This window comes from Jaculus jaculus, chromosome 1 (assembly GCF_020740685.1).
Source record: "Jaculus jaculus isolate mJacJac1 chromosome 1, mJacJac1.mat.Y.cur, whole genome shotgun sequence".
In the NCBI taxonomy this organism is placed as follows: domain Eukaryota; kingdom Metazoa; phylum Chordata; class Mammalia; order Rodentia; family Dipodidae; genus Jaculus; species Jaculus jaculus.
The window spans coordinates 85,968,203-85,982,041 of NC_059102.1; the positions used below are offsets into that span (position 1 = coordinate 85,968,203).

The 13,839-nt window shown below is 39.1% G+C and overlaps 1 protein-coding gene across 2 annotated transcripts in view; it reads left to right on the top strand.

Moving 5' to 3' along the window:
• The window catches only part of Sh3gl2 (SH3 domain containing GRB2 like 2, endophilin A1), a 210,004-nt gene that overhangs the window by 171,415 nt on the left and 24,750 nt on the right, over positions 1-13,839 (top strand). For both annotated transcript variants that reach the window (XM_045142173.1, XM_045142174.1), the window contains exon 3: positions 48-120. In XM_045142173.1, the coding sequence (XP_044998108.1) occupies positions 48-120 (73 nt within the window). The remainder of the gene's footprint in view (positions 1-47; positions 121-13,839) is intronic.

Here is a 13,839-nt window from a genome sequence, read left to right on the forward strand (position 1 = left end):
GTAAATGATTTTGTTATTTAGAACTTTTTTTTTTTTTTTCATTTCAGAAAGTGGATGTTACCAGCAGGGCTGTGATGGAAATAATGACTAAAACAATTGAATACCTTCAACCCAATCCAGGTAAGGGGTTGTCTTATACATTTGAGGTATCTCCTAGGTAACTGTTAACATCACTGCCAATGTCATTTCAGTACGCTTCTCCTTCCATAGGCCACTTTCCTAGAGGTTCAGTGGTATCATGAGTAGTCGTTTGACTTGGGGAAGGGGCATTTTAAATGTCACATTGAAGTAACACAGGACTTATTTTTTAAAATATTTTATTGTTATTTATTTATTTATTTGACAGAGAAAGAGGGTGAGAGAGAGAAGATGGGTCATACCAGGGCCTCCAGCCACTGCAAATGAACTCCAGACAAATGTACCCCCTTGTACATCTGGCTAACATGGGCCCTGGAGAATTGAACCTGGGTCCTTTGGCTTTGCAGGCAAATACCTTAACTGCTAAGCCATCCCTCCAGCCCAGACTTGTGGTATTTTATTCAACCATGGTATATTTGACAGTGAGTATGGCTGACATGGGTCACATCAGGGTATCAGGGTAGCTACAAGCTCTTATCAATTGAACGTTTATTTTCAAGAGATGCTAAGATCAGTTTGAAAATAAGATGATTCCTAAAATAGGTATAAAAAGTAAAAAGAGAAAATGGGTGCACCAGGGCTTCCAGCCACTGCAAACAAACTACAGATGCATACGCCATCCTGTGCATCTAGCTTTATGTGGGTACCAGGGAATTGAACCTGTGGCTTTGCGAGGAAGTGCCTTAACTGCTAAGCCAGCTCTTCAGCCCTTAACTGGTTTTTTTTTTTTAATATTTATTCTTTATTCCTGAGAGAGAAAGAAGCAGACAAACACACATACATAGAAAGAGAGAGGGCCAGAGCGAGAAAGAATGTGAAAAAGCCAGGGCCTCCAGCCACCGCAAACAAACTCCAGATGCATGCACCACCCTGTGTATCTGGCTTTAGGTGTGTACCAGGGAGTTGAACCTTTGGCTTTGCAGGCAAGGGCCTTAATCACTAAGACATCTCTCCAGCCCTTTTTTAAAGAATGGTTTGTGATCATATGGCATTAGTGAATTGTCCCTTTCTTATTCTGCTTCATGGATAGCACCAGTCAATGCTTGTTCCTGCCAGTATTATTAGATTGAACCGAGGCAGGAATTTCACAGAGATAATGGAGTATTCCATGAATAGACAGCCAGGTAGACCTGGATTCATTTCTGCGTGCCCTGGCTATAGCAGGGCAGAGCAGAACAGCATACATCATCTACACTTCCTGTGCATCAGTTCCTTATCCCAAATCAAACCTTGAAATACAGTTAAATGTGCTTAGGTGACATGTATGAATATTTTTAAAATACCCATGCTTGATTCCAGTTTTTTTGGAAGTTTTTACTTAGAATTTCAAGTCTCTGGTGATCCTTGGAAAGATACAACTGCAGCCCATTTGGATTTGGATGCTGAGAATAAGTGGAAAGAAATAAGAAAAGGGGAGGAGGCTGGTAGGAGGCTGGCAAGTGTAGTACTAACAGTGGTTGGCTCTCTCCTGCCTCCTCCTACATGCAGATTTTTTCTTATAAAAGCATATCTGATACTTTAAGGATGAATAAAGTTTGTAGAAATAATGTTCTCTCTTATTTCCTTCTTAAATCACATTAGAGATGAGATTATGTAGCAGAAGAGAACATGGCAAGTATAGTAATAAAAGAGCTTAACTGACAGGACACCAGATAACTTTTCCACCTTATTAGTAAAGTAGGTAATGCATAGCAAAAAAAAAAAAAAAAAATTCTGATTTTTACCCACCTTATTCCTAACCTTTTGTTTTCCACAAAGATGAAAAGAGCTCATAGATGCACACTTACTCCTTAGTATTTAAATACATGTAATAGGCAAAGTCTTGTAAAGAAAAGTAGTCACCCTGATTTGCTGCAAGTAATACTTTTATATGGTCAAGAAATGTTTATCTTTGTATGGAATCTAGAAGCACCCTATAATTTCCTGGCATTCACACATGAATTATGTTAACTGTTTTGGGTTGAGTGTCAGAAATGGGAAGAGAGACAAGTATTTGCTAAGCACTGGTGAATTTTCAGTACAGTACTAGTTATGTACAATTGCATTTTCTTATTATAAAAATAAAATGCAATTAGCTCATAGTATTAACAGACTAAAAATACAATATCACATAAATTCTCAGTAGGGACCCATCAGTTCCATGAGCATAATGAAATTATATTTTCTAATACAGGTAGGTGTAATGAGTTGAATAGTATGTACCCCCAGAACCTCATAATGTTACCTTATTTGGAAATAGGGCTTCTTCAGGCATCTTGAGATGGGGCTAGAGAGATGGATTAGTGATTAAGTGCTTGCCTGTGAAGCCTAAGGATCCTGGTTCAAGACTCAATTCCCTAGGACCCACTTAAGCCAGATGCACAAGGGGTGCACGCATCTGGAGTTTGTTTGCAGTGGCTGGAGGCCCTGGTGTGTCCATTCTCTATCTATCTGCCTCTTTTCTCTCTCTCTCTCTGTCACTCTCAAATAAATTTAAAAAAACAAAAGAATCTTGAGATGAACTCACCCTAGATTTAAGAGTGAGCCTGAATACAATATCTTGCCTCTTTGTAAGAAGAGGAGAGGATACAGAAACACAGGAATAGGACCAAGTGAGCAATGAGCAGAAGTTGAAGTTGTGCTATCACAAACGAAAGGACTCTAGGAGCCACAGCAGGCTGGAAGAGGCTGGGGAGGATTATGCCACAGAGCCTGACAACTGCTAATTTCAGATTTCTGGCATCCTTACCTGTAAGAGACTATGTTTTATTGTTTGAAGTCAGCCAGTTTGTGGTCATATGAAATGCAGTTTGTGGTCATATGAAATGTCATATCGAGAAAGTTTATATTGTAGAATAGCCTTAGTTTACCCAGAAAAACACAAAGGCAATGGAATTTAAGAAATTGTCCCCATTATTTCCCTAAGAAGGGATAAAGCCAGGGTGGGAACACAGGTCTGCCTGGCTGCTATGGCTATACATGATACTGCTTCTGAGAAGAATGACTTCCATTTCCCGTTGAGTTAAAAGGCCTTCACATTCTGTGTGTCCCATGGAAATTTAGAGTGGAAACAGATTGTGGGCTTGTCACTAATTTTTATTTTGCTAAAGATCACCAGAAAAGGTAATTAGAGAAGATATGAAATTTTTGTAAGTGACGTATTTTAACAAAATTCCAAATGTGCTGATTAATTATGATTATATTGGTCTTGTGATTCTTTGAGAATTGAATGGACAAAAGCCACCCAGAAGAATAACTAAGACCATTCCCAGGAAAATCCAGATCACTTTCAGTAGAGCAGTTATTTATAGGCAGGTCACATGTATTTGCAAATAAATGCCATCCCAAAGAGTTTGGAACCAAAAAAATTCATACAATCATTCCATAGAATTAATGGTTTATGACAAATATAATTGTTTCTCTGTGAATTTTGTGCCATGGAAACACACACAACATAGATTTCTTGGAAGGTGGCTGGTAACATGCTAATTATGCAGAACCAGCCAGTGTCCTGGGGAAGAGGACACAAGAGTTTGGCCAGTACCCACAGGCACTCAGTGCATGAACATAGTAGAGCAGAAAGAATTCCCAGAGTCATGCAGTTGACTGTATAACCACAGCATCACAGGGACCAGAACTGGGTTGACAATCTGGATAGCTGGATATTGGTTCTGAATATGCAAACTCTGGCTTGCATTGGGACAGTGACTGACTCCAGGAACATATTTATGTGACAGGTCAGTACACTGACAGAGGGGAAAGTAATACTTTGAGGGCAACTTGAGAATATCTTGTGTTAGACCAATATTACAGAATGCTGGCTAGCTTTCATATTTTGTGGTTGTGGGGGTCTCACAACTTTTGTATTTTTAAACTACATTCCTATGGCAAAGGGGTTTTGATTATTTTGCAAATACGGAATTTACAGATATGCTTTGTGAAGGTTCCTTATTAATTCTTGGCATTCTCCAGAGTGGTATTTATGACAGGCAAACCTGATCATATTAATACTGTATACAGAACATCAGATGGTTTTTCATGCTTTTGTCATTGAATTTTTAAATTAAACCTGGCCCAAGGACCTCCCTGCCTAGTCAAGCTGCCCATTCTCCACTACCATACCAGCATAAAGGTCACATAGAAGCTGGCCTTGGCCCAAACATCGTCCCTTTCTTAATGGCAGCTGTGTTTTAGTAGTGGCACAAGTCACACTTGTTGAAGTTATATAATGCATTTAGTTTTATGTCTCCCCTTTGTGCAGACACAATGATGCCTATCTTATTACCATAGCCTCCCATAATTCTTATATCTTGTCCAGGTACCAAAGACTCTGATATTTGAATATGTGAGTTATGAAGCACAGTTGGCTAATATAATATGGCTTCTCCACAAAGGAGAGAATTCTCCCTCTTACCAGACTGTCAGATCAGCAACTACCAGCATTTATCACATTTATTTTGTTTAAATTTTTAAAGATTTTAGTTTTTTTTGGTGGGGGGGGGTTAAGGTAGGGTCTTACTCTAGTCCAGGCTGACCTGGAACTCACTATGTAGTCTCAGGGTGGCCTTGAACTCATGGTGATCTACCTACCTCTGCCTCCCAAGTGCTGGGATTAAAGGTGTGTGCCACCATGCCCGGCTAAAGATTCTAGTTTTTATTTATTTGACAGAGAGAGAGAGAGACAGTCAGAAAGACAGAGAGAGAATGAATGGGTATGGGTATGCCAGGGCCTCTAGCCACTGCAAACGAACTCCATATGCATGTACCACCGAGTATATCTGGCTTATATAGGACCTGGAGATTCAACCAGGGTCCTTAAGCTTAGCAGGCATATGCCTTAACCATCTCTCCAGCCCCACATGTACTTTGATGCAAACAAACACCTGTGGGGGTAAAAATAAAAATAGGACCTGGTTAATGCCTTTGGAAACTCTCACCCTAACAACATACAATATTCATAGTCTGACCAGAGTGGCCCAAAGGACTCTTCACTATTGATCCCTCCTGGAACTCCAGCTGTCTCATGGGCAGGAGAAGGTAAATAGGGTCACAGTCCTGAAGTTGTCCTCTATAAGGCAGGGCTTTTGAGAAGGTGAGACAGATGTAAAGTCTTTCAGCTGGCATGGTGAAATTGCTCTAACAGAAGCAGCATAGCCAGTACTGATATTCAAGATGCTTCGATAATGTTGTTTTAATTTTAAGCTTGAGATGGGGAGGGGAATAAGAGGAGGTAATGGTAGGTGATTATCATCAAAATACATTATATATATATATACATAACTAATGGTTAGTCCTGATAAAGTGACTCAGTGCCAAAGGTGCTTACTCTAAAAGCATGTTCCCCTGGAGTCTTGACCTCTAGCACCCACATGGAGCCTGAGGGGAAGTGGTAAAGGCAGGTTAAGTCAGCAGATCTAGAAGCTCTAGAACAGGCCGGTTGGTCTAGCTTAGTGAGGAAGAAAAAACACTTGAGTCAGTGTTGTCAAGTAGAAATATAATGAAATCCATACATATAATTTTGGAATATCTAGGAGTTACAGTAAGAAAGTAAATAAGAAGGGTGAAATAAACTCCACTGTCATAATTTTGTTAATGTAGAATAATATGGAAAATACTAATGTTGAAAATTCTTAAGAATTTTTTATGTACTATCTTTGAAATTTCTACTTACAGCACTTCTCAGTTTGGATTAGCCACATTTCAGTTGCTCAGTACCCTATGTGTCCAGTTGTTTTTCTACAGTGACTAGCGTGACATTAGGTAATTTTTAGTCTGTTTGCTATACTTTGATATTTAGTTCCTTGGTTTGTGTTTATTAGTGGGTTACTATTTTCAATAAAGAACAGTTAGTTTAGGATAAAGATAGCTTTCATTTAATTATGTTACTGTTCTGAGAGTTTATCTTATGACAGTAGAATGGAGGTTTACCCCCAGTGGATGGACAGGGTTGTAATGTGGCTCCTGCCCAACTGTGGCATACTTTAGAGCTTTCCTTGAGAAATTGCTCCAATCCAAATGCCATAACCCAATACAAATTTCCAGGATTATGGGAAAGAAAGAGTAGTTTGTCCATGAAAATGATACTCAAAGCAGTTGGCTATCAGTGGAGGAGCTTTTCCTTGCATGAACACATTATTTATCCAGCATGACTGAAGGCTGAGGTATTGAACTGGGGATATTAGATATCTATCCAGAACTTTAGCAATAACAATAATATTTCCTATAAAATAAAAGTGAAGCTGCATTAGATTTTAAAAATTCATTAGTCCCTGGGATAATTTTACATTAAAATTATACTTCTTTTCCATAGGCTGCCATTTTTAATCATTTTCTTTAAACCATGAATAAATGTGGTGATTATATGATATTCAGAAGTACTGAAACTAAAAATTAATATCTATGTTGTTAGGCATTCAATTGTACAAATACTTCATTTCACAACACACCACATTTGCTTCATTTCCTAGATGCAGGACCTGTGCTGTGTCACCATTGTCCTTCAGGGTGGTTAGACCTGTGCCCAGCACATTCTTTGCCCTCATGATGTAGATGTCAGCTGTTACTGTGTGAGGTAATAACTAGCATCCATCCTGCACTGAGAGAGAAAGAGATGTGTACTGACCCTCATAGTCAGAATTTTGACTTTTCTAAATCCTGACCACTGAGAAATGATCAAGACAATTGGAGGAAAATGTTAAACTTCAAAGGAATTGGATATTTCATGTATTGCAGAAGAAAATTTAAGTATGGCAATAGGTATAATTCACATACCATATTTACTGAAAAGAACAGAGCATGTTTTTTCCTCTTTACTATATCTGTGGAAGAAATGTTGAAAGGTATTAGTTTCTGACTTGTCTAGTCAGCTTTCTGTTGCTATGATAAACACCTGAGAAGCATAATGTTTTCTCAGGGAACAAGGAAGAAAGTTGATTTTGCTCACTATTTCAGAGTTTCCTTGGTTGGCAGGCTCCATTGCTTGTAGCCCTGTGGCTTGGGAGAACATCATGGAAGGAAGCATAGGATGGAGCCAGACTGCTCAGCACACAGGGAGAGAAAGAAACAGAGCAAAACCCACCTTTCAAGGGATTGCTTCCAGTGACCTCCTTCCTCACTTAGGCCCCATTTTCCAAAGTTCTCACCTCTCAAGACTGTATTAAGCTATAACTCCATAAATGGAATCAATTTATGAGATCTGAGCACCTTGTGATCCAATCACCTTCCAAAACTGAGATTTTAGGGGTTGCTAATATAATTCAGACACCTTAATCCAGATTTTGAATCATAAGAATTAGCAAATCAATAATATTTATGTCTTGTGTCTCTTAAATAATGCTGAAAATTTCTGAAATTAGACATTTATAAAATATTATTTTCTCACTGAGGTCAAGGACAGGGCTTAATGCATGCTAGGCTTGTGATCTATCACTGATTTACAAGCTCAGATTAAAATTTCATGTGTGAAGTTAATCTCACATTAACATTCCTGAAGTACTAATATACTACAGACTATAAATCATTAGTAAGGCTTGTACTCTCACTGTTTGTCCAAGTTCATTGTCCTTTGAATTGAACTAATTTCCATTTCATGGGCCTGAACTTTTAAGAAAATATTTTATTTATTTATTTATTTATTTATTTATTTATTTATTTATTATTTACTAGAGAGAGAGAGAGGGAGAGAGATAGAGAGGGAGGAAAGGAGGAAGGGAGGGAGAGAGAGAGAAAGAGAAAATGGAAGATAGAGAGAATGGGCATGCCAGGGTCTCCAGCCACTGCAAATGAGCTCCAGACACATGTGCCACTTTATGCATCTGGCTTACATGGGTCCTGGGGAATTGAACCTGGGTCCTTTGGCTTTGCAGGCAAGTGCCTTGACCACTGACCATATTTGTTCCTGCTTCAGGTCAGTTGCACAGGAGTACTCCTGCTGCTGCTTCTTTTGGTACACTGCCTATCAGATGCCTCCTCCTTGCATGGTCTTTTCCTGGTTACTCTATTTAAAGTAGAAGCTTGTCCCATTTTCCCTTTGTTGATTATTATTACAATTATAATTTGAAATTGATCCTGTATTTTATCTTTTTTTTGGAGATTGCCCATTACCCCTATTTCCCATCTACAATGACATCTCCACATGGTTAGGAAATATATGTCTAATATGTTAGTAATGTCTCTGTAACTATTTATTGAATTAATATTATCTTTCCCATGTGACATGAACTCGTAGACATATGTATGCTCAGTCATTTAAACACATGGGACGTGTCTAGTAGGAGTAGCAAACCTTTAAGTTAGTCATGATATGAACAGGCCAAAACTAGTACTCTTGCTCTTTCTTTGTAATTTCTTCTTAGCACTGTGTGTAGTTGACACTTTCATAAGTAATTGCTCTGGGAAAAGTGTAGGTGAGCCTACTCTCACATATAGGATTGTTGGGCAAAGGCTCACACTATTTGTATTTAGAGACCTAGATAATAATTCTTCCCATTTCTTCTTAACAAAACTGAAATGGCAAAATAACTTCTCAGCAGCATTTGACAGAAAAACAAGTATCAATAGTGAGACACAGCTATTTCCAAAGTTCATTTGTTTTCATGGTCATATGCATATACAGCAAATATATTTTAAGGTGACACCCAGTGATTCACACCCTTGTATGATTTCTTACCTTTGAATGTTAGTAGAATCTGTCAGTTATTTTTAACTCCTAACTGTGGCACAGGTCAGGGAATCAAGTACTGACCCCAACTGACTTCATGAAAAATTGATGGGATGCCATCATGTGGTAATAGACACATTATGTGAGACTCTCATATAAATGTGTGAATGAGGCTCTCCTGCTTGTCTATCAAGAACTACTGCAATGTTGCCTTAGGAGAGGGTCATGTGTCTGGGAAGTAGAGATGGGCTTTAAAATCTAAGGGTGGCCACTAGCTAACAACCAGTAGGAAGCTTTCTGTCATACAGCCATAGAGAAGTATCAGCAACTCAGATGAGCCTGGTAGGGCCCCTTCTCCACTGTAGCTTCCATAAGATAATATGTTCACCCTGGCTAATAGTGATGCAGGATTTTGGGCTTCAGGAGGGAGATCTCCCAAAAATTTTGAACCCCAATTATGGGTTCTTATCCTCAAAGAATTGATAAAAACAGATTCAAGAAGGATAAGTTATGAAATACTGAGTTTATCTGGGGAGAAATTAAAAATTGTCAGGTCCATTTAAGGGATGTTGGGATCTAAGAAAATGCTGGAGCATAAGACTATGTGGTTCCTTTAGGAGAAATTGTAGTCTATGAAAAGACTGGAGCAGAGTCACAAAACACATAGAAGATGAAAGGATCTAGGAGCTTTTATAGAGAGATTTAGAAGAAACCATGCACTTGTGTGGAAGGCACAGAATCTGCCCAGAACCTCCCCATGGAAGAGAGTAAGTAGAGAAAGAGAGAGAATGAACCAAAGCAGAGACCAGGAAATTAAGATTAGAAATGGTGCAAGAGAGTTGCACCTATGTTTACCCCAACTTTAGAGAAATTACACAGTTGCAGGCTCAAAGTTTAGAGAAAATACACACATGGTAGATCTAGAGTATAAAGGAAATACACATGTGGTAGGGTCAGAGATTAGAGAAAAATCATACATGTAATTAAAGTAGGAAGTTACCTCAGTATATAAGGCAGATAAAAGGCAAGCAGAAGCTTCTCAGATCAAGAAACAGTGTTCTCCCCTACCCAGCCAGGCGAAGAGGGGAGGGCCAGACTTACATGTGTCCAGTGATCACAGGACAGACAGAGGGCAGAGATAAGCATGGAAAAGCCTTTATTAGTTGATTAAGAATGGATTCTTGGGCTGGAGAGATGGCTTAGCGGTTAAGCACTTGCCTGTGAAGCCTAAGGACCCCGGTTTGAGGCTCGGTTCCCCAGGTCCCACGTTAGCCAGATGCACAAGGGGGCGCACGTGTCTGGAGTTCGTTTGCAGAGGCTGGAAGCCCTGGCGTGCCCATTCTCTCTCTCCCTCTATCTGTCTTTCTCTCTGTGTCTGTTGCTCTCAACAAAAACAAACAAACAAAAAAATGCTTAAAAAAAAAAAAGGATGGATTCTTCTGTCAGGTTCAGGTATGTAAAGGGAAGACCTGTTTGGTTTGCAGAGTCAAAGGGACTGACCCAAAGGCCAGCCCACCTAGGTAGTGTGTTAGATTGTGGAGGTGGCAGGGAGTGCTGCATCCATTGCTAATGAAACTGGATCAGACATTAGTTCTGTTCCTGCCAAGGCAGAGTAGCATCTTCTGGTTCTCTTTGGGCTCTTGGCTCAAACTGAAACTGCCTAAAAGTAGCCGGCTTTCTCCTATTCCTCTCCTTCAGTAGCTTATTTTCAGCCTTGTGTAACCTGGAGCAGAGGTCCTATGACTTACAGAAACTTTGAGGTAATCAATATGCGCTGTGTGTAGTGAATTAATACAATGATCCCCAACTAGAGCTCCTATGTTAAGCATATGTACTAGAGTCATGGGAACATTTGCTGCTGTTGATGTTGGCTCCTGGGTACTCTATATAGCAAGAGATATACAGGGAACTCTTGTTATAATTTTTCAGTTGAGGATGAATTGTCCCAAACACCTAGTAAGGAGAAGAATAGCCCATTTTCTATAAAGACTGAAGATGCTTTTGTGTTTGGAAGCATGATAGTGGAAACACTTGACACAGTTCCTGTCAGTTCTTAGGGGCTCAAAAACTGTTTATTGTCTTCCCTCTCCAGTGGTCTGAAAGTATCTCAGGTGCATAAGCCCAAGACATGGTTTCTAGGGACAAGTTCCTCTGTGAGGTCCTCTCACTATAGAGTTGCAGTATCCAGTGCTATCTTGTGTTCTGAAATTCCAAAGAAGCAAAGGCTTGTGATATCCATAAGCGGTTGTATATTTTTGAAATTGCACAAATTATTTTATGTTCCAGGGGTACAGTTGCCTGCTTTCCTGGGAATGCTGTAAGTTTTCTATTGGAGCCTTTATAACACCCCATGCTGAGGTAGGAGATGTTTTCTGTCCAGTGTCACAAGTTCTGAGAGCTGATGACTTAACCATACCATAGTGTCTTAAAATACCTCCCTGCTGCTTGCTGTTAGAGGCTAGAAGAGCTCTGTCACCTCAGAGGGGTGCCATATAAATGCCATTATCTGGGTTTGGGTAGCACAATCCAGGACTTGTACAAGTCAGCAGGCAGACCTTCCTCTTCCCCTGTCCCAGTCCTGCATAGTATTTGACTTTAAACTGCGTAAGTCTGAAGAGCTGTGCTTAAATCTTTATTACCATGTTTATGGTTATTTTGTAATTGTTAGCATATAAATCAAGGAAGCATATATTCACAGTGCCTGGGTCATTAAGGGCTGCATTTCAGATTCACAGATAATCTGAGGTTTTGCCCATAGAAATCAGGCCACTATACCTAGTCATTACATGTTGCCAAAATGAAATGTATGTAAACTTCTATTTTTGCATACATTTGGTTGCAAGTATGAAGCCCTAGATGTAATTTAGTGATCTGTACTCATGTCAGTTATAATCTCAGTGGTAGACTTTATAAGTCTAATTAAAATAATTCAGAAGTACATATTTTATATCTTTTGTTGTTGTGAAATACAGATAGCAAAAATTATTCACCTTATCAATTTCAAATGAAATTTCAAAGGTATGAAATATGTGCATAATTTTATTCAGTCATCACTATTTTCTGTGTCCATGTTTGCTTTTTTTCAGGTGTAAATGTAAAACTGTCCCCATTAAATAATAACTCCTCATTTTTATTCTCTCCAACCCATGGCAAACATCATTCTTCTTTCTGGCACTATGATTTTGGCTACTCTAAGGGCACTTTTTTGTTTTAAATTATTTAAAGAAATTTAAATTTTTGATGCACAAATATTTTTATTTTTCATGAAATTTTATTTGTATAATTTGTCATCATTGTGCTTTTTGTTTTTAGTTTTGTTGTTTTTTGTGTTTGTGACTTTGCTGTCAAGAAAATCTGCCAAATTCAATGTTATGAGGCCATTATTGTTTTAAGGGTTTCATAAGGGTTTTAAATGTCTTATGTTTGTTTATTTGATCCATTTGGAGTTAAATATTAACTTTTGTATATGGTGTTTAGAAATGGTCCAAATATTTCTTTAGTGTGTACATGTGTGTGTGTACATATGTGTGTATATGTGTGTATGTGTGCATATGTGTGTATGTGTACATATGTGTGTTTTTGCATGTGTGTGTGTATGTGTATGTCAGCATCCAGCTTCCCTAGAACTCTTTGTTGACAGATACCATCGTTCTCTTGAATAATCTTGGTGCCTCTCTCAGAAATATATACAGAGATTTATTCTATGTCATTCTAGTTCATTGGTGTATGTCTGACTTTTAAAATTTTATCCCAGTATTATTGATGGTCTCAGTGTGTATCTGCATGTGCACCTACTCCCTCTCCTGTCTGTGTTTCCACGATCTTGACATTATGTGAACTGAAGAAAGGTGTACACAAGTAGTTAACCAGCAGGCAACTTAAGAGCAAAGCAGTAGTAAAGGTTTGAATATACCACCAAAGAGGCAGCAAGCCACTCGAATGGCAAGTACTCAGGGCCCCAGGAAGTGGTTTGGGGCTTCTTTTACTGGATTTTAGGGGAGGATGGATTTGTTGCTAAGGACATTGTTTGGGTGGTGCTCTTGTGTAACAGGTTTGGGTTATGTAGCATTTTCTCTACTGTTCATGTTCCTTCCTATGATGCATTTAATCATATGTATGCTCAGTTTCCCATCAGTGTAAAATGGTCAGTAGGGTTATCTCCCTAAAGTTCACTTAGAAGACACAGTTTGCCTTATTGTGCATGCATCAAAACTAGTTAAGGGTAGATAGCCCTCTGTTCAAATCCAAGATCTATCTAAAATATATTTGAATGGGTACTGACCTCAAAGAATGGTTGCTAAGAAGAGGATGTACCTGCAGCTCTGCTCAAGCAGGAGTCCCAGGTTCCCACAAGTTGTTAGGTGCACTGTTTAGGAGAGGGGTTTGTTTATTCCCTGTGCTTTCTTGCTTTACCAGTACCCCTCCACTATATTGTGTGTGGTTTAAATATCTTCTTCACAGCTTCATGTGTTGGAGGCTGAGTTCCTTGTGGAATTTAATTAATGTGCTTTGGCCCTGTTTTAGAGACACTATGGACAGATGTGCTAGCACATTCAGCAATCACCCAAGATCAGGACAAGTTCCCTCTCTCTTTTCCTCTGTCTCTCTCTGTATCTCTCTCTCTCTCTTTCTCTCTCCTTCTCTGTGTGTTGCTATTTTCCATACTTGTCTGTGTGTTTGAACTATATTTTTTAAGCAATGTAGTATAAAAATACTTAGTCCTCACAGATACGAATTGGAGTACAATGGAATTCCCTACAAGCTGAGAGGTTTGCCAGTGATATACTGCTAAAGGTTACATAGGTGTCTCTCCAAAAGAAGATTCTTGATTTGTAGCATTTGCCAACTGCTGCATTGTAAAATCTCCTATGCCCATTTTCAAGTTACCATGAAGGGAACAATGAAAGTGAACTTCTAAGAAGATGCTTCAGTTGGCTCCTGCAAGCTGTGCTGACTGAATCCATGGCACCCCTGAAAGAGACAGGGAAAATATGGTTCCACAAGTAGGCAGACAGTAATTGCCCAAAATAGATGCAGGGAGGCCATCATAGAATGGAAGATTG